We start from the raw sequence: 21537 nt of genomic DNA, 5'->3' as shown, positions 1-21537 counted from the left end.
GTGAGTTTGTGAGGGCGTATCACCGAATAGGCTCGGGAACCTGCGAATTAACTCAGCCAACTCCACCCGTTTTGGCTGTTGCAAATGACCTAACAGGGTATCTAAGTCGGCAAGCGTTTCGGTGTTCTTAAGCCGCCCGTACAGCAAGGCTTGATCAAAAGTGACAGACTCGTCCCTCTCTGCCACAGCCACCGACGGAGGGGGAGAAACCACCATCGTGTTCGCAAGAGCGACAGGTTGGACACCCCCTGAGAGAGGTCCGTTTGCCAGACCTGGCCCTCCCACACGAGAGTAGTATGGCTTCAACAGGTTGACATGGCAAAGCTGCGACTTCTTCCTCCTTTCTGGGGTGTAGATTATATAGTTCACCTCTGAGGTCTGCTTCACCACTGTGTGAGGACCTGTGAACTTAGCCTGAAAGGGTGACCCAACCATTGGCAACAGACTCCTCACCTGATTGCCAGGGCTAAATTGGCGCCGCTCAGCGTGTCTGTTATACCCCCGCTTCATTTTCTCTTGCGCGCCAGCCAAATTCCTCCTTGCCAATTCGCCCGCCACATACAGCCTATGCCTAAACCCATTTACATAGGCTAGAAGGTTTGTTGGAGGAGCACTGCCCTCCACCCCATCACTTAGAACCGCTACTGGACCACGTACCGAATGTGCAAAGACCAACTCATTTGGGCTGAACCCCATGCTCTCCTGTGTCACCTCCCTGGCTGCTAACATTAACCACGGCAACCCTTCCTCCCAATCCCTGTCCAACTCCGTGCAAAAAGCGCGGAGTAAGGACTTAAGTGTCTGATGGAAACGCTCCTGACTTTGTGCATGATAGACTGACGACTGGGAGTGTTTCACCCAGAGTTGTTTTAACACCTGCGCTAACATATGGGAGGAAAAATTTGACCCCTGATCACTTTGTTGAAATTTAAATGAAGTGGCAGAGTGCCTTAACTACCAACCTGGTTGTTATCGAACGCAGGGGGTACGCAGCTGGATACCTGGTGGCCTGAAATATTAGCTAGCGCAAGATAGCTAGCGCCGGACCCAGAAGGAGGCAGCGGTCCAACACAGTCAATAATTATGTGCTCAAACGGCTCCCCAATGGCAGGGATCGGGTGCAATGGTGCCGGCTTAATAACCTGGTTTGGCTTACCAGTCCTTTGACACGTATGACACGTCCTGATGCAGTCGGACACGTCCTTTTTCATCCGAGGCCAAAAGAAGTACCGCAAGATACGGTTCTTCCCTCACATTCACCAGGTTGTCTAGCAACCCGAGCCCCAGCCCGTGTCACTGCACAGGCCGCAAACACCTCTGGGAAGTCCCGCTCACTGTCATCGGGTACACTATTAACCACAGGAACTGGACCAACAACTGGATGTGGAGGAACATCGGGCCAGACGTGCCCCCCAGCTAAACCATTCCCAAGATTTGAACAGGCACCCTCTCCCCACCCTTTCCCAAGGAAACAAACCCAGCTGATATGAAAGGCAAATAAGGCCGAATCCCAATACTCCCCCAGGTTACAGGTACGTCCAGGTAAGACCAGTAGCTCACCCAGCCACCAGTAGAGGCGGGGTCGTCACAACGTCCTTCTCAACAGAGAATTAATGCACAGTAAAGTTTACCAATTTTCCATCAGACCAAAGTGCCCCTACAATCATCTGCAATGTTTCTTGATGTAAAACATCCCAAAAATATCCAGTAGAAATCATTCCATCACATGAATGTGATGTAACTAATGAAAGCCATACTTTTAATATGTAACACATAGTTGAAGGGCAAGAAACTCACAACACACACAAAGTTTTCAAGAGGAAACGGAAAGCTTCTATGATCTCAATATCAAACACAGCACAATCTCACGTGCCTGTGTGTGTGTGTGTGTGTGGGGGTGGTTAAAAGCCTTACCTCATCATCCTTGTACCATGAAAGTGACTCAGCTGTGAGGACAAACCAGTACTCCTTGGCTCCTCCCTTCATGATTCCGATATTATTGATTGTCAGCCAACCTTTCCTGATGACCTGGAACAGACGAGAAGACGAGACAAATTAGAGACACAAACACAATGCTCATAACTTGAAAAATATTTGTAATGTTTATATAATGCATTCATTACCACATTATATGGTATTTAGAGCATTTTGGAGAATCATGTATTTACTGTCCATAGTGGAAGTACTAAAAACTACATTGTGATACAGGGGGCATAAATTACATAACCTAAATCTATCATAGCAAAATATCTATTGCAACATAATGACTGCTTCTTTATCTCTCAATCTCTATTTATCTCATTGTCTCCTCCATACCATATGGAACAGTGTGTGCATTATTTTGTGTACACGTGTGCATGTACTGTAAGTGTCTGTCTTTTATTTACCTTAAACCGATCGTTAATTGATCCTCTCTCAGGCTGAGTGGGAATGTGGAGAAAACGTTATAAAGTTGTGCCATTGTTGAGCGCATCTCAGAGTGCAAAGGGCATGGCCAAAGACCAAACACAGGGTACCAGCACGCTCCCAAGGGCACTAGAGATGGCTATAGGAAGCAATAGTGTGTCTGTGTGTGCATGTAGCATGGGAAGGGGGCAGGAATGAGTGGGATGAGTGGAATGGGGTGTGAAGGAGGCGAATATTTTGTAGCTAGCTTTTAAACCATATACACACATGCTGTGATGGAGATGCTTGGTTGCTTTCTGTGTGTGTTGCTTAACCCTTGTGTTGCCTTCGGGTCACAATGACCCGAAGGTTCACAAAGACCCATCGTTGTGCTGCGACAATTTTACCCAATACAAAACCAAATAAAAGGCATTTTCTTTTAACCCTTGTTTTAACCTTGGGGGGTCTGACACTGCCCGACGGTTAAAAGAAAATGCTTCACTTTTTGTATGAGGTAAAGTTGCCGCAACACGACGGTGGGTCACAATAACCCGAAGCTAACACAGGGGTTAAGGGGTGTGTCGGAGAGCAGTGAGGAGAGAAAGTATTTCTTAAGCAATTGTACTATGGGGTTGGCCTCCGGAGGCTGTGGTAGTAAACTATGAGGGACAGGAAGCAGTGGAGGAAGTCTGTTGACACCAACCCCAGTAGTAAAACCTTGAACCCTGCCTCATCACAGCAACTGACTGTGTGGCCAAGGCCAAACAACTTTACCCTCTCCATCCATGACAAGATAGAAAGGAAAGGAACCATTGAGGGTCTAACAGAAAAACAAAATGACAGAATGAAAGTGAAGTAGTGAAGTCAGAAAGAGGCAGGGAGTATATATCTGAAATTTAGGTTTCCGTAATTTGCAAATTCCTTCCTTCTCTCACCTTCTCTCTCTCCACCACATTTTTACTCTCTGTCTGATTAGTAACTTCAGTAACAATGTGAAAAAAGGGCCTCATGTACTAACGCTTTGGCGCCCACTTCAGGCATATTTGTTTAGCAATTTGCGCATAAAAGCAGGGCAAGATATGTACAAACATGCCTGACTGAGGTAAAAGCGCCAGACTGTCTGTCGCAGGAACTGAAAATGGCAAATTACGCTTTTCCATGTCATACATATGTATTCACGGGAGGGTCAAGGGGAAAGTGGGAGTTTCCCATAAAGAGATGGGAGAGGATGCGTAAAGTGCGCCTAATTATGTATTCCGCGGTATGTACAAAAAACGCCTGTGAAAGTGCGCCTCTATTTTGCGGTGAAAATTCTGCGCCGTTACCTCATGAACAAGCACATCAATTTCGCTATCACTAAATATTTGTTTTTGCTGCTAGAAAGAGAGAACGAGGTCCCCATTTAAATGCTCGCAATTTATGGTATAGTGGGCGGAGAAGGGCGCTGATTACCCGATGAACTGCGGGTTTCCTAAATACGACGTAAACTGAAGTATCACAGCGTGCGCAATCTGTGGGTTGGCTATGGCACTATTAACGCTACGTTTGCAAATGTATTTACATGAGGCCCATAGTGTTTTAGTTGTAGCTTTTGTGAACATAGGGCCTATTCTGCTGCAATTGCAGTCCACCCTGGACAATCTTCTGTTTTTTCTGGGAAGATGAATTTGGCATATTTATCTCTGTGTTTGGTGTCGACGGAGATTGTACTCTTTAACGACCGAATTCGCCTTATAACACAAAATACATTGCGTTTTTTCTCTTTGAAGCACAAACATTTGCTTTCCTATCTTTATTGAAACTTCCTTCCATCCAGGGCCAGATGTAGCCTGCTTTGACTGGGGGTGCAGTGAACATTTTTGGGGGGCATATTTTCAATTAGCAGACAGTAGTGTTTGAATCGCGATTCCATCTGTTAGCCAACCGCGGAACTTGCAGAAGAACAGCTCAACAACTTTTTCTTTTTTTCCCCTCTTAGTTTAAAACGAAGGCAGCCATGACGATTGCACACGGCAAATGGCTTCTTAGCTCTTGCAAGCTTCCAAGAAACGTGTAACGAGGCGGCTGTTGCGCTTTTTTGTGGCAATGTTGTTTTACACAGTTAAAACCGAGTGCTTGTATGATGTTAACATGCTTGCAATTTTTTGTTTGCGATGGTCACATTTTTCGGGGTAGTTGCATTAAAACTGGCAGCATGAATAGAGTTAAAGCTGTCAGCGTGGGCCAGACATTTGGCTCTTGCGGGCCGGATCTGGCCCGCGGGCCGCTAATTGGGGATGGCTGCAATACACCATTCAAGCGGGCCTTGAGTTTGACACGTGATCTAGAGCATGTGTCTATTTACCAAGAAACCAGGTGTAAGATATCAAATTATGTACTTCTGTACTAGATCTTCTTGTTATAATTAACATATGTATGTTATATAACAATCAATTTTGTCTTAACTTCTGTCTGTTTTGTGTACTCAAAGACGCATTTTGGAGAATTATATTTCATGCGTCTTGCATGCTGTTACTTTTCCCCTGTGTGTAGATGGGAGCAGTGTCTGGGAAAGAAGGCTGCTAAGAGGGAAAAAGAAGAGAGGAGAAAATCTAATGCTGAGACAGCAGTGCCCACCAGCCTATCTACAGTAGGAAGTTCTTCATGCACAATTGTGCACACCCAGATTCATGTACACACACATACTGGAGCAAACACACTTACTGAGAAGTCACAGACAAACTCACCCACACACAGCTAGGAACACATACACTCTTACACACATCTTTGAGTGTGCTATAAAAACACATACAGTAATACACACTTGCAAGCACACACACATACTTTTACTCACCATAATCTCATCCTGCAACAGAAATTATGTAGCAAGAGAGGGTAAGCAGGAGGAAGGAAAAGAAGAGGAAAACAAAATAACTTGTAATGAGCGATATATCTGGTAAAACAACACCCTTGTGAATTGGAAGAAAAAAGTTGTTATGCAGCACAACAAAACTACACAAAGTCAACCTCCCAAAAAACTCAATTTCTATTAAATTGTCCTACCAGTCCTTCTGCATGCTTATAGCATCTGTACAGGCATCTGGCTATAAAAGTACATTGCTTTTACACGGTTACCTAAAAGTATTTGGACACATTTTTATTCTGTGCTGTCTAAGTTTGTCAGGACATGACAATGAGTTAGAAGCACAAACTGTGTAGGCAATGTTGTTGGGAAGCATTTTTTTGTCATAATAAACTTCACATCTTGATAGCAACCAATACATCTAAAGGTTTGACGGTAATATGAAATCAATCTGATATCTGTTTTTTTGTCATATCATTTATCCCGTTCCGAGACAAATGATTGGACGGGATACCTGTCTGTCTACCTACCTGACTTAAACCAGAGGTGACAAGTCTCGGTGTAATCCTGGACTCGGATTTGAATTTCAACTCTCACATTAATAAAGTGACCAAAACAGCTTTCTTTCACTTGAGGAATGTAGCAAAGGTACAACCATACATAAACCAAAATGATTCAGAGAAGTTAATTCATTCTTTTATATCAAGCCAGTTGGACCACGTAACAAACATTTTGCTGGTATTCCAAAGAAAACTACTGAAAGACTACAGCTCTTTCAAAATGCTGCAGCTAGATTATTAACCAAAAAAGAGAACACATTAGTCCTGTCCTAGTTACTTTACATTGGCTCCCTGTTACCTTCAAAATTGACTTTAAGGTCCTTTTCCTTACATACAAAGCTCTAAACGGACAAGGACCTAGCTATATTGCTAACTGTCTTATAAACTACACTCCGGCTAGAACACTGCGATCATCAAATGCAGGCCTATTAGAGGTTACCAGAAGCAGTCATAAGAGGATTGGTGATGCGGCCTTTGTCAATTACGCCCCAAACCTATGGAACAAATGACCCATAAATATTAGGGAAGCAAACAAGCTAGACATTTTTTAAAGACAGTTTAAAACTAGTGCTGTTAAATGATTAAAATATTTAATCGCAATTAATCGCATTGTCATATTTAACTCGCGATTAATCGCACATTTTTATCTATTCTAAATGTCCATTGATTTCTTTTTGTCCCATTATTTTTTCTAATTTTGATGCTTATCAACATGTAAAAGTGGATTGGATTGCTGGTGCAAATGTTTTTTTTTAAATAAAAATAGGGCAGTGAAATGATTACAAATTATAATCAAATTAATCACAGGTTTCTGTGGATTAATCATGATTAATTACATTAATTACCGATTTTCAGAATTTTTGTCATTAGTGTGCGTCTTTGATTTTGCGGTACCTTGATGTTCGAGTCACCCGTTGCCACTCGCAAAACTTTGGTGAACCCCTCGTCCTCAACAATCAATCGGTCTACAGCTTTTTGCAATACATTTGGCAACTATGCTAGTCACCTTGTCACAGGCAGACTTAGTGAGGGCCCTACGCTGTTCAGTGAGTGGTTTGGCGCAGTCTACTTGAACTCCCCTCGCCGACCAACGAATGTTTCACGTTGAGGTGGTATAGGTTACTTTAGGCTGGTATTGCTTCGATGAAACGATAACATTCAGTCATTTAGCATTCAGTCATTTAGCAGACACTCTTATCCAGAGCGATAATGTCTTCCCGTAGAGCAGGGCTCCAGTCTAACTATTTTTTACTAGGAGCACAGTAGCCCCTGACTGAAAATTTTAGGAGCGCAAGCAGAAAATTAAGTAATTTTAATATTTAAAAAAAAATATATATTTTTTAATATTAATAATATTGACCTGCAATGCATTTATTAATGTAACTGGAGAGGGTACAATTCAGTGGCAATTTTAGATCCTTTTTAGGAGTGCTCAAGCACTTACTAAAACGTAGTGTCTGCGTTGTTGCTAACGTGTGCTGACATTGTGCACACCCAATGAATTCAAAATGTGTAGGTCGCACATGCGCGAGTGCTTGTAAAAAATGCTCGCACTGTCTCAAAAACTGGTTGCAAATTGCGACCATTTGGTTGCAGTCTGGAGCCCTGCCGCAGAGTGTGCATATCACTTTGGTTTTATTGGATCTTCCATCTTAGTTTTTTTGGAACACAAACTTCTCATCCAGAAGTTGCAGATTGGGTGGAATTGTGGTTATATTACGTTAAATGCGTTAAACAAAAATAACGAATTAATCCTGTAATTTAATCATAACGCGTTATTTTTCACAGCCCTAATTTTTATTTTGCTTTCATGGCCATTTTATAATAGTGTTTGGCCTAGCTACATTTTAGCTGCTTCCCCCTTGAGGAATAAAGGCATGACCAGTGTGGCACCACATTTAGCCAGTTCTTCAACAATCAAAAAAACCCTGTCTGCCATAACTTGATCTCCTGAATTGATGTTATTGATGTAAAATATTAAATAATTTGGTGGATTTGTGCAAGATGTGCCATGTTCGTGTCCTACAACAAGTCAACAATACACCCTTTCACTGGATGGCTTGAAAACAACTTTTAAGTGTTGATATAAGTTGTTTGCCGGGCAGATCGCTGCCCTCCACTCTGCTGTGCTGCGATAAGCAGGCATCACATTAGCCACAAACATAAGATGTTCTAACGATTTCACTGCAGGGCATGTGCATTTGCTACACTTTCTTTGAAAGGTTAGGTCCTCAAGAATTCAGTCATGTCATACATTTTACAGTCAGTACATGTATTTGAGGTTTCCCCGCAAAACCGACCAGCTAGCACTGTTAGCAGTAGAACGTTAGCTAGCTTCTTGTTTATATACTTGAGGCTCTAGTTTTCACATCAGGTCTCTGCTATTAGCCATAAACTGCAAATGTTTGAGTGACAAATTGTGCTGTAATAATAAATAGTAACAACTTTTTCATCGAGAGGCTTTGGTACAGGCTATATGCAACGTCTTAAAACTTAGCCTACACGATAAGTATCTTCCTTTCCTTCTAATGGCAATTAGAAAGACGCATCTATGAAATAATTTGAGTGCTGCGTTGTTTCAAAAGCTTTACATTAAATTTAGATGCACTGCAGCAGTTGTTTTGCTCACAGCCATGCCCATACATTTGGTTATAATCTTGTATCTACTTCTATCATGAATTGAGAACACTAAGACATACTAAAATATAGCTAGTTTCTTTTATTACACCCTTCATTGATTCGAGCAGACAAAAGGAAACTTCAGTGTTTTTTTTCAGCGCCTTCAGCGAGGGACACAGATCCTCAACTTTGGTTGGAGATCGATGCAAAGTATGTCGGCCCACAATACTCAGACCTCTTCTTTCCATGGTCAAAACAATGATAATACAGGGTCTGATTCCGGTTTCTCCACCTGTTATGGCAGCCACAAACTGCAGTTGACGCTGGGCATCTCTATTAGCCGTAAATTAGTACCAGAGCCTGTTTAAGACACTCTCTTTTAGCACCGTTATAAAGTGGAAAGCATCTAAACCGGAAATGAGAATACGCGGATGGCCGCGCCCATCGTGAATTCTGGAATAAGGTCAATATGGAGAGTATTTTGTGTGAGTATTGTGTTGTGAACATGTGCAACTTTGTTTTTTCAGTTCACACTGCCCGAGGATTGTGCTATGTACGTTCTGAGAGGCTAAACAAGTAAAGCTCAAAAACATACTCTCATGTCCAGGTCTGAACTCGGACTGAAAAACAGCCCAGGGCTTTGAAACGCAGACCGGCCCACGACCGTGTATTATTTTGATATATTTCACTTTTTTTTTGCATTATGCCTCGGCCATTTGACCGGCCATTCGAAAAATCTCTCGACCCTCCCAACGGCCAGTCAGACCCTGCTCATGACTACTAATTCTTTAAGTCTATTAAATGTTTAGCAATCTGTCTACGCATGTAGAGCCACACACAGAGGACAGAGGTGGTTACATAGCAAAGCATACAAATACAGAGTGAAAACAACCTAAAAGAAGGATGGGGAAAATTAGGTTGTCTTTTTGACTCATTAGGCACTAAACCCAGTCTGTAATGACTCATATGGTTTGTTAATGTGATTTGTTGTTGAGTTGAATTGCTTGTTGTATACTGCTTACGTACCTGATTTCCAGGTGGTTTCTTTTTGCTCATCTGACTGCTCCTCTGCTGAGCACTGAATAAAGGAGACATCAAAAGTTGGTATACGAATCAATACATTTAACTAAATTGTAAATTGTGAGGTATGGTTGTTGTTGCTTACTTAGCAAAACCAATGAAGTCCTCGTGGTTGGTGTTCATGTAGGCTAGCTCGATGTCAATCAGTAGTATTACCTTGGGGTTTGGAAAAGCGTAATATTGGTATATGTGGTGGAACACTATATGCTTGCATTTGTATATATCTGTCTAACCTGGTCCTTAGTGCGGCTTTCTCGGTCCCTGATGTGTTGGGTAACAATCCTCTCCATCTCCTCTCTCAGCATCGGGTACTGAGCCAGCTGTGGGCGCAGGGCACAGTACAACACTGGACTGTGTGGGTGGAGTACATAAACACAAAGACACCCACAACGGCCAAACACTGACACACACTTACAATACACACAAATGACACAGGCACAGGTTACAAAGCATGAACACACTATTATCATGCCCTCAACCTCTGCTTCCTAGCGGCAGTTTTTGTTTATTTCTGTGTCTCCCTGGGGTGGGTGGAGCCATGGCCTACAGTCCCAATTATCCATATACACTGCCTCAGTCTCCACACCTGTCTCCCATCAACTCATCAGCCCTGCACTACAGCATATCAACCCTTTTCATCTATCCTCGCCGGATAATAGTAGTCAATGCTCTCGGTTGAATACTGAATACAATCAGTTAGACGTATTTTGTTATTGTATCATTCGCTAACTTTGGTTTACCTGTGCTTCCAGGATCACCAGCCAGTCTTGCCTAACGCCTGCACAGCCAACTGTCCCCTCTGTTTGTCACTGCCAACTCCACTCTGCAGTAACCCAGGCATTAAACCTTTCTGGACTATACTTCACTGTTTCCTGAGTTTGTGCTAAACATTTGGGTCAAAATTGAATTATTTGGCATCAACTCAACTTGCCGTGTTTGGAGGAGGATGAATGCTGCCTATTACCCCAAGAACACCATCCCCAACGTCAAACACAGAGGTGGAAACATTATGATTTGGGAGTTTTTCTGCTAAGGGGACAGGACAAAGGGACGATGGACGGGGCCATGTACCGTCAAATCTTGGGTGAGAGAACCTCTTTCCCTCAGCCAGGGCATTGAAAATAGGTAATGGATGAGTATTCTAGCATGACAATGGGCCTCATTCACCAATTTCTTCCTAAGTTACATTTGTTCTTAAGAAAGTTCCTAAGCAAAGTCTGTGATTCATGACGTGTTCCTAAACAGCAGAATTGTTCTTAGAATAATGAATCCCAAAATGGTGTAAATTGAAAGCTTGTGCCCCGTTGCTCCTATTTAGCATAGGTAAACACCTCGTTAATTCCCATAAAAGGGCATGAGATAGCAGAGCCATGTGCACACTCAGAGAAATGTAGAAAAGACGTGGTAAAGACAGTGGAGGCCTCAACTCCAAAAGAAAGAAAAACTTTAGTTATTCTTAAGTGGAGGTACTGCTACAAGAAGTTAGCGACAAACGACACATATTTAGTAGCGTCAGCGGTGGATACAAAACAGTAAATAAAACTGATGCATGGAATGCAATTACTCATGCCGTGAATTCTGTATCTGGAGAAGGGCGCAGAACTGATGAAGTGAAAAAGAAATGGTTTGATCTGAAATCTGAGGCAAAAAAATGTTTCAAAATATAGAAGACAGTTGTCAAATCTGTCATCTATGACAATCTGACAAATATCCATGATAACTGCTCTTGGTAGCCTATGGCTCCCAACAGGTACTCGTCACTGCAAATAAATCGGTATGGTCACAGAAGATGCGTTCCCTCCTCAGGGCACGATCTGCAAAATTTTGCAGCAGCAACAAATACGCCATTGTGTTCTGTAGTCCGAGTGTGCGGAATAGGCGTACCTTGGGCCTATAAATACTGTGATAAGTCACTTATTTTTGGATGGCAAGGTTTCCTGTTAACATAATTGATGTGAATTGAAGGCAAAGCAAAGCTAGTTCATTTACATAGGCCTAGCACAATGCATACACAATGGCAATTCAAAGTGCTTTACAAATGAGCAGAAGTGTAAGTGTAGTGTGTATTTATTTAAACAAACAAACACATAATTATCTGTAAAATAATAAATTATTAGTTGCAAAATTATAAAGGAGAGATATATTCAATTTTAAATTAGAACGGGAAAAAACTGTTTATATTATCACCGCTTGACAATCACAAGCTCACCGCTTGTGTGTAAGAGTGCTCTTGGGTGTGCGTAAATTCAGATTTTACCTAACAACAAATCCCAAATAAGAAAACATTGGTGAATGCCAGAATCTGAAAACTGCGTAAGTGGGGTTTAAGAACAAATTAGTTCTTAAGAACATTTGGTGAATGAGGCCCAATGACCCAAAACACACAGCCAAGGCAACAAAGGAGTGGCTCAAGAAGAAGCACATCAAGGTCCTGGAGTGGCCTAGCCAGTTTCCAGACCATAATCCCATAGAATATCTGTGAAGAGAGCTGAAGGTTCGAGTTGCCAAACGTCAAACCCAACCTTAATGACTTGGAGAAGATCTGCAGAGGAGTGGGACAGAATCCCTCCTGACATCTTTGCAAACCTGGTGGCCAACTACAAGAAACGTTTTACCTCTGATTGTCAACAAAGGTTTTACCACCAAGTACTAGGTCATGTTTTGCCAAGGGGTCAAATACTTATTTCACTCATTAAAATGCAAATCAATTCATAACTATTTTGACATGTTTTGTTTTTCTGGATGTTTGTTTTGTTATTCTGTCTCTCACTGTTCAAATAAACCTAACATTAAAATTATAGACTGATCTGTCAGTGGGCAAATGTACAAAATCAGCAGGGGATCAAATATTTGTTTCCCTCACTGTAGTATTTCTGTTAAATCACATACAGATATTAGAATGTAAATTGGTTCAATCTACAGTGAAAACTCATTCATGTGAATTATTAGTGTTGAGCCAAGTAGGCTACTCAGCTGAATCAAGTATCCAATACAGATTCTATACTTTTTGAAATGTGTCACTATTCATACTCATAATGAAGAAAAATCCTCATTGGGTAGTAGGCTACAACTGCTAGCTGCCTCAAAACCAGTTTGGAGCATCTGACTAGCAGTCTGTATGCATGGAATAGCATAACAGAGATGTCGTTTTAGTAGCTGAGGTGGGGGCGAAGTAGTGCTATTCGCTGATAGCCCTAGACATGTTAGACAGAGTGCCTCCTTAGCATTTGCACTGGGGGAAATGTAGTGTTGTGCATGAACACTTTCATTTTTATGAGAACGATGAACTGAACGAAACTTAATGACAAATAACTAATTGAACGGTGAACACGTTCATATGATCTGTCTAGCTAAAACGTTACGGAATGGTTTCCTTCTCGTAAGGAGAGACGCTGTCTAAAACAAATGCTTGCACCGTGTCGTTGCTCAGTGCCCATAAAATGTAGCCTAACCTAAACCAACTAACTCGACTTCGCACTACGCTATCCATGATTCATTCCACACACATGTAGACCAGTAGCCTGGCTCTGCCCTCCTACGTACTTCCGCTCAATTTGGATTTTGCTTCTATACTAGGTCTGGGAGCTTGACTTTGAAGTCGGTCGAAGTCAGGGAGGACTGCCTAATGTAGATACAAGTCTGATGAAGATAGCCAGAACTCGAATTTCTTTCACCGAGCTTGTTTCATTCGTCATTTGCCTGAGAAAGCGACCTCCGTTAGCCAGGCTAGTTTTGCCCGATCACTTGGACAGGCTATTTAAGGGTATCGGGGTCAAGTGACTTTTGTGCATCACAAGTGAACGTAAATGTATTTGTCCAAAGGCCAAGAGCCTCAAAAAGTTAATATCAAGCCCTGCAATCCAGTGGCCAGAGATATATGATGACCTGAACGACACTCCAAGAGTAATAGACCGGGGAGAAGTTTGTCTTTTGCAACCGACATGCGCAGTTGAGCCTGCTTGACAGTTGTGTGACGTAGGGTGATAATTGGTCTATAGCTCCTTGGTTATGTGACCTACTGATCTCAAACTAGCATCCACTAATTAGCCTTACACACATAGATTGTCCATTTTCATTCTGGTGATTTTACATGAATGTTTCAAACAAAACAGCGTTACTCCAGAACCAAGTTGCTGTACTGGGGGAAATGTAGCATACACAAAACAGTTGTAAATTCCATTGGTAAATACATTTGTCTGCATCTAAGAATGTGTTCCCTCTTTGCAGTTTTTGGTTAGATGAAAACAAACTTTGATGCAATTGCTCTGTTAGCAAACTAGGACTAAATGTAGGCTTTAATTTAATTCCGAGACACTACAAGTGTGAACATGACAGTCATAGAGGGTGACCAGATGTCCGAATTTTGTCCGGAAAGTCCGGTTTTTCCAGCCCTTTGTCCGGACCGCTGTTGTGTGTCTTACTTTTCGCCCTTTTGTCTTCCTTTTTAATCCTTCCTGCCCATCATCACAATTTACCACTCGCGTGGGCTTCAGTGCCAAAAAGAAAGACCTCCTTCAAACCTACGTGGACTTCAGAACTCCACTTTGCCACGAAGGGCAGCACAGATCAATATCATGCCTTCTGTAAGCTCTGTTGCATTGACATAGACGTGAGTAGTAGGAGAAAAGGGCTTTAGAGAACGGCACAAGGATAATGCTGGTTCTGCCGGGCACTCTTCCTTAACATCATTTTTTGCACTTAACACAACAGCGGATGATAAAACAACCGCTGCTGAGCTGACCTAATTATTTCATGCTGTGCAACATCACCACTGTTGCAGGAGTGTAGACTGCAGTTTAGACTGTTGACTTACTGAAATGACTAATGTTATTGTCTTAATTTCATACTAATAGCCCCCATCCCCCCAGTCAAAAACCTTTTGGGATTGTCCTCCTTTTGACCCTTTGTCCTCCTTTCTGGACCCAAATGTCCTCCTTTTCAGGGTAATTCTTCTGGTCACCCTACAGTCATAGCTCCACCAGCGATGAGCAGTAGTCTAATTAGAAACTAGCTTAGAGTTTTTGCACCATTTCGTATTGATTTAAAAAATATATATATATACTCATTTATTTTGCAGGGACAATGCACACCAATCAACAGCAAAGCTGTGTAAGTGAGCAAGAGTTAGCCAGAGAGGCTAATTTTCATCTGCTGTCCTTGGCCAGATGTTTGAAGCCTAAAATTACAAAATTTCAATTAACATAATGAAACTGAAATGAGTCGATAAACCTACAGTAACATATAGACAAAACCAATTGAGGCCTGCCTCTCAGACATCTCCGCCTGGATGACTGAGCACCACGTCCAGCTGAACCTCACCAAAACAGAACTTCTCATTATCCCGGCCAAACCCTCCATCTCCTACGATCTCTCAATCACCCTGGGATCTGAGACCTCCCTTTCATCCTCTGCCAGGAACCTTGGGGTTACCATGGATGACAAGCTCTTCCTCACAGCCCACATTGCTGCGGTCTCCCGGTCGTGTAGATTCACACTCTACAACATCCGGAAGATCAGGATACCTGTCTGAGCACTCCACCCAGCTGCTTGTCCAAGCACTTTTCCTCTCCAAGTTGGACTACTGCAACTCGCTGCTCGCCGGTCTCCCAGCATGCGCAACCCGCCTTCTTCAGAGGATTCAGAACGCAGCGGCCCGCCTGGTCTACAATATACCCAGACGCTCCCACATTACCCCGCTCCTCATCTCCCTCCACTGGTTACCCATCATGGCCCGCATCAGATTCAAGGCCCTGGTACTGACCTTCCGAGCGGTGAACGGGACTGCACCCGACTACATCAAGTCTCTCCTGCAGCCTTACACCCCCACCCGCCACCTACGGTCTTCTTCAGACAACCGCCTGGTGGTCCCACCGCTCAAGACCGCCCGGTCCCAACACAAGCTCTTCTCCTGCCTGGCCCCCCAGTGGTGGAATCAACTCCCACCTCCATCAGAAACACTGATGGTCTCCACCTTCAAGAAAAGGCTCAAGACGCACTTGTTCCGGGAGTACAACGGTACTTAGGAAAGGTTTGCTGAATCCAATGGTAGTTTCCTAAAGGATCAAATTGACTTGCTTAGAGACTTGTTGCGCTTGTTGGTTAGTGGTAACTGAGTTAAACCGTTGTACTTGCTGCAAAATATTTTATTTTATCTTATTTTTTACTGTTGCTTGCTTTTTTACAGGTACACTTGCACTTCATAGCAATTCATGTAGTTTAATTGTAACTTGTTTCACTACATGCTCTTATGGTTCTTCCCTTTGGCACTTATTTTTGGTTGTTCACAATATGTGCTTCATGTTTTGGCTACCCGCAATGTTTTGGGGCTATCGTGTTGTTATTATCAGTGACCTATGCACTTTGTAAAGCTCTCTCTTGGAAGTCGCTTGAGATAAAAGCGTCTGCTAAATTAATAAATGTCAATGTAAATATATCTCTGGACACTGGATTGCAGGGCTTGACATTAACTTTTTGAGGCACTTGTCATTTGTCAAGTACATTTACATTTCACTTGTCCATGCACAAAAGTAACTTGTCCCCCCGGACCTTTAAATAGCCTGACGCTTTCTCAGGCAAATGATGAATGAAACATCATTCATCATTTGGCGAGGAGGAACCCGGGGTCTGACTGAGGCTAACGTCAAAACACCGGGAGAAGAATAAAGATGGAAAACCAGGCTAAGAAACGTAAGGGTGAGGCTGAAAAACTGAGACAAAAAGACATCACCTTCACTAGACAAGGTTTTACCAATGAAAAAACAGCTGTTTAATTTACATAAAGCTCAAAAAACTATTTTATGCTTTAAAGGCCCAAACTTTCTTTCCAAACTAGCATCACATCAAACACAGACTGTGCATGCATTAGCAGGGCAGCTGTGGTGGCGTATATTATTACAGATGAAAATGTGAACTAATTATTCTGTTAAAACATGAACAAATAAATAATAACGATAGGGAAATTGTATATTTGCAAACACCCCTTTTCATATCATTTGGGTCGCGATGGTTTGTCACTTTGAAAATGTGGGTCGCCAAATAAAAAAAATTAAAAAACACTATCCTAGAGGGCCTCCAAAGCTAAAAGTGCCCCTAAAAATTGATGCTTGATTCTTTGTAAACTAAAATATTGTTGTCAGTAAAAGTATTAGAGACGAGAATGTTATTATGCAGTAACTTAATTTCTAAAGCAGCCACATTATGTTAAATTTCTTACATTAAAAAACCCTTTTTAATCAATGGCCATGTCAAAGCCCATCAAAGCAGCAGACATGGCTACAGCAGGCATTTGTAGGGCTGTTTTGGCAGTCCCTTTGTCACTGGTCACCCAGACCCCCGTCTGGGACAGTTGTTGATTTGCATGAATGCTAAAATGACAATCACACCTTAATGACACACCTCTGGAGAGGTGGTCTCAACAGTTGAAGAGGAAGGTGGACAGAGGAAGACTCTGAAATTATCATTACAAGTTTTGTTCTTGTAAATAAGGTTCTAAACAGCTTTTAATGTCATGTTTGATATGCTTTTGTTTCTTATATTATGTATTACATTCTAGTAATACTTTTAATACTGTAACATGTACACGTACAGGGTTTACAGAGTTTGTGCCTGCAGCAGACCAACATGTGTTTAACATATTACCTTGTCTTGCAAGGGCACCACTTGGTCTACAGCAGCCTTGATTAATGATCCAATTTGAATTTGTATGCGTCAGACAACTTTTCTGTCATATGGTCAATCCCCATTTTAGTCAGGTTTGGGTGTATATAGGAAGACGTTTTACCACTATGTTATCACTTTGAGTTCTGTTTACGATACAGCTCCGGTGCGTTAGGCGCCTAGTCCTCATTGTGAATACCTTTGTTAACCATTGCTCTGAAGGTATGTTTTGTATTTGATGATATTTCATTATCATTGTATTGATTATCTTACTATTTAGATAATAAACTATTAATGTGTGCATTTTGAAGTTACTTGTTCTCCTTGAAACGTATCTATCAAGCTACGGCGGTGAAAACTTAGATCTAGTCTGGTTGATGCAGCTAACTGATTATAAACATGGACTTTGGAGTAGGTTTTAACTTAAGGCCTCTGAGTCACTTACAGTGGATCTCCACACTCTGAAGAAGCCTCTGAGTGATCGATTACATATCCTACTAGGTCTACTATGGTTAAATCCATATTATAGTACAGATAAACGACTGATTAGTGAACACGCAAACTTTAGGGTCGGTGTTCTGATCAAGCAGACGATTTTTACCTACGTCAGAGTTTCATGTCATTAACTGTTTAGCACTCAAGGTAACGCACTTGTGCACATTGTCTACAAATTGGAGTCAGATATTAACGAGTCAATTATCTCCCTGAGAATCTAACCAAAAGTGAATTGTGGTTCCTAAGCCAGGGACAAACACCAAGCGTGTCTGGCCTTTCAATTCACCACCTACACATTCCTACTCCCCCTACTGCTAACAGACAGCAAAGGGTGAAGAGGGCAAGACGGTCACGTGGCAGCAAGAGGATTTTATACTGGTGGCCAAGGGGAGGGGTTGTATTAATAGTACTGTTTCTTTCAGCCATTTTACCTTCTTGGTACACTGCCTAACAGTAGTGACTAGCTCAGAAATGACCAAATCCACACATTTTGTGCACGGCTCTTTGATCTTCCCAATCTGTCTTTTCACAATGGTCTCAAAGGCCATGTCCGGAGTGAAGAGGCCCGTTCTACTCAACAGAGAGAAAAAGACAAAGAAAGAGAAAGGGGGAATGAGAAGGAGAGGAGTAAAGGAAAAAGTTTGGGTAGAGAGAAAAGTGTTGATTTAGCTTACAAAAGACAAGGAATGGTTAAAATTAATCAAAAACTATTGAAACTATAGAATGAAAACCGGTGCATAGATATGTCTCCTGATCGTTTTTCATTTTGACTTTTTTTCCATTCGAGAATTTTAACCTTTTCAGATGGGCATTCACACAATAACAACAGAAGGCCATTGTGGTAGTCAGATATGGCCCGGGAAAATATTACGACACGGTTAATGAAGTTCAGTCTTCTTCCTTGCATTGGATTAGTTTAAACATATACGGCCATTCACCACACATGTAAAGGTACCAATACATCTGCTGTTTCTCTGCTTCCAGATTACCATTCTCTAATGTATTTTTACATTCATGTGTTCATTAATTGAGTGAAATAGACAGAGAACGGTATAATCTTTTTTGTTAAATCAAAAACATTCATCTCCCGTTTTTTCTGATGTCATAATTATGCAACAGTGTCCTAAGTGGTGTGTGAGAGCAGAGAGTCTGGAGGTCTCTGTGATTAGGTAGGTGAGGCTGATTAGATTCAGTCTGACAAATAGAATCATCCAGACAGACAGAGGGAAGGAGATGGGGGGACAAACGTGCCTGATGCCGTGGATATTTTTGATTGCGTAACTGATTTCCTTGCGAAGTTCCTTCTCATCAAACTCCATCTGAAAGAAGACACACAGGACACACAATAATCTTATCTATGAAAAACAAAAACTCTGATATGAAACTTTGAAGCTTGGCAATTCTACCACATTTTTTGTTATCACAGCTATCTCTTGTACATTTTGAGTAAATAATCCTTAGCTTTCCAGATTACACAGCAAACTAAAACACACCTTAACCAGCTCAAAGGGAAAACGCTCATGAAAGATGCGGTTGATCCTAGCACCTCCAGACAGCTCATATGTGTCTATTTGATCACCTGAACCTTCAATACGCTTCTCAAAGTCCACCGAGAACTGCTGCACCATCCTGAAAAAAAAGGGAGCAGGGAATAGTTAGGTTATCTGTGGGTATGTGTGCAAATACATGTGTGTGTGTCTCTCTTTCTACTTACTGCAGTAGTGCCTTTGTCTTTCGAGAGGGTCGTCAGGTCTGAAGTTCTTGTACTCCTCTACTTCCTTTTCTATTGACAACAGTTGACCCTGCAATTTGGTCCGCAGCCCTGGCAGGGTATCCCGGATGTGATTTGTCAATTGCTGTGGGGTGAAAGGTTAAAGTGGATTAGAACACTTGACCAAATATTCCAGAAGAAACTAGAGAGGGAAACATTTCTGGGGAAATTGTGAGGTGTGCTGTTGCAGATGGTTCCATTTTATTACTTAAATTGTACAACTAATATTTCTGTATATTTTAAATAATTAGGTGTGCTTGCCTATGGCAAGAGCACAACCTATTGCAGAGGTTCCCAAACGTTTTTTGCTCGAGACCAGGGTTCTAAATTAACATCCGCCAAATGAGGGCTAAAATTAATTTACTAGCCAATTTGGCCGGTGATGCAAGAGGCATTACATCAGGGGGCGGGAACGTATGGCTCGCGAGCCATATGTGGCTCTTTTCTGGATTTTATATGGCTTTCCCAATTTTCAAATGTTGACTGAAAATACACCCTCGAACATGATGATAAAATTATTTTCAAACTATTAGCATACTTGAATCATGTATAATGTATATGAAAGTGTAAAATTAAATAAAATGTTCTAAATATTTAGGTAAGAGACTCGCAGCTTAATATGATTGACAGCGGCATTTGGCCTGTAGCTAGCCTATCTTTCAGAGAGCTGAATTGGACGACGTAGTTAGGCCTGGGTCATGTCAAGGTCAAATTAAACAACTAGCTAGCTAAATTTAAATCAACAAGAGCAAGATGGCTAAAAGGAAAAACGATTACAGTTCCTTCCAGCCTGAATGGACGGACCAATTTGCATTTGTGGCCAAGTCGGGGTCCTCAGTGTCTCATTTGCAATGAAAGTATTACATCACTCAAAAAAAAAAAAGTGAAACATTAAGAGACATTTTGAGATGCACCATGCAGTGTTCGCTGCAAAATATCCTGATGGGGGGAAAAGCTTGCACTGAGCTTCAGCGGAGAATACAAACCGGACAGCAGCAGCTGTATGGACTAACAAAGGCAGGAATCTGAATTCTGTGAGCTTTGCTGGTACTCTGGAGATGTGCAGAGCGGCAAACCATTTACAGATGGAGAGTACATTAAGGGTTGCATGCTCAGTGTGGCTTAAGAACTGTTTAACAACCTCCCAAACAAGGATACAATTATCCAAAAAATTGAAGACATGCCTTTGTCAGCAAGAACAGTTCATGATCGTGCACTCATGATGGCTTGCCAGATAGAGGAGATCCAGATCAACAACAACAGTTCAGGTGGTTACTTTTCTCTTTCCTTGGATGAGTCTACCGATGTGAGCAATGTAGCACAGCTAACGGTGCGTGTCCATTGCAGCAACGCGAATCGCTTGCCATCGCTTGCCTTCCCACAGTGCACCACGCTCGGGGTTGTGTCAGACAGATGGATGCAGAGTTGTAGTTCTCTAATGTCACTGTTGTAGTTCGTATAATGTCATGGCAAAGTGTGCAGATTTAGGTTTATGTCCTAGCAATATCGATCAAAATACAACTTTAAACCACATTAAGCAAAAATACGATACACTGGCTAGATGTAGCATGATCTTGTCTACTGTACACACTAGTTCTGGCTGTATTTTATTCAGGGTTAAAGATTAAATGTTACAGTATGCCACCGGGCACTCAGGGTAACCACTTGTGTACTGTACCGCCGACGAGGCCTTAAAAAGGGCAAAAACCCCACCAGAAGTACTGCGGTGGACACACACCGTAATCATAATCGGGCGGTATCTGACTGGTAATACAGTGCATGGAGAGTCTCGCTGTTTTGCCGATAAAAAATACAACAAGAGGTGAGGATGTGCTAAAAACTCTGATGGACTTTGCTACAGAGAAAAAGGAGCACCTTAGCCTGGCTGCCAGCCCAACTTCTCCCCGCCCCCAAAACATTTGGTCAGGAAGTTGGGTCTGGAGGGTCTCGTATTTAGAACAACTACATAAAACCATGATCTGGGCAGACCAATGAAATTGCCAGGGCGGGCTTTATACGATGATGGACACATGATCAAGAGTAACGTAATCAACAACGTCACGAAAGAGCCCTTGGGTTGAATTAGTTTTCAACAAACAACATATTACGTTGCTCTGATTGATTGTAGG

General features: G+C 42.0%; 1 protein-coding gene across 1 annotated transcript in view; it reads right to left on the bottom strand.

Annotated features, from left to right (window-relative positions):
- The window catches only part of dnm1a (dynamin 1a), a 164558-nt gene that overhangs the window by 68143 nt on the left and 74878 nt on the right, over positions 1 to 21537 (bottom strand). The window contains 10 exon segments of the mRNA XM_084686659.1: positions 1915 to 2028; positions 5219 to 5230; positions 9433 to 9484; positions 9572 to 9642; positions 9720 to 9806; positions 18069 to 18207; positions 18889 to 18956; positions 19131 to 19266; positions 19352 to 19376; positions 19379 to 19493. Coding sequence (XP_084542785.1) covers positions 1915 to 2028; positions 5219 to 5230; positions 9433 to 9484; positions 9572 to 9642; positions 9720 to 9806; positions 18069 to 18207; positions 18889 to 18956; positions 19131 to 19266; positions 19352 to 19376; positions 19379 to 19493 — 819 coding nt within the window.

The sequence above is a fragment of the Hypomesus nipponensis genome, chromosome 22 (assembly GCF_054491055.1).
Source record: "Hypomesus nipponensis isolate SF chromosome 22, ASM5449105v1, whole genome shotgun sequence".
NCBI lineage: Eukaryota > Metazoa > Chordata > Actinopteri > Osmeriformes > Osmeridae > Hypomesus > Hypomesus nipponensis.
The sequence above is the reverse complement of the archived record's forward strand: the minus strand, read 5'-3'. Positions and strand labels throughout refer to the sequence as shown.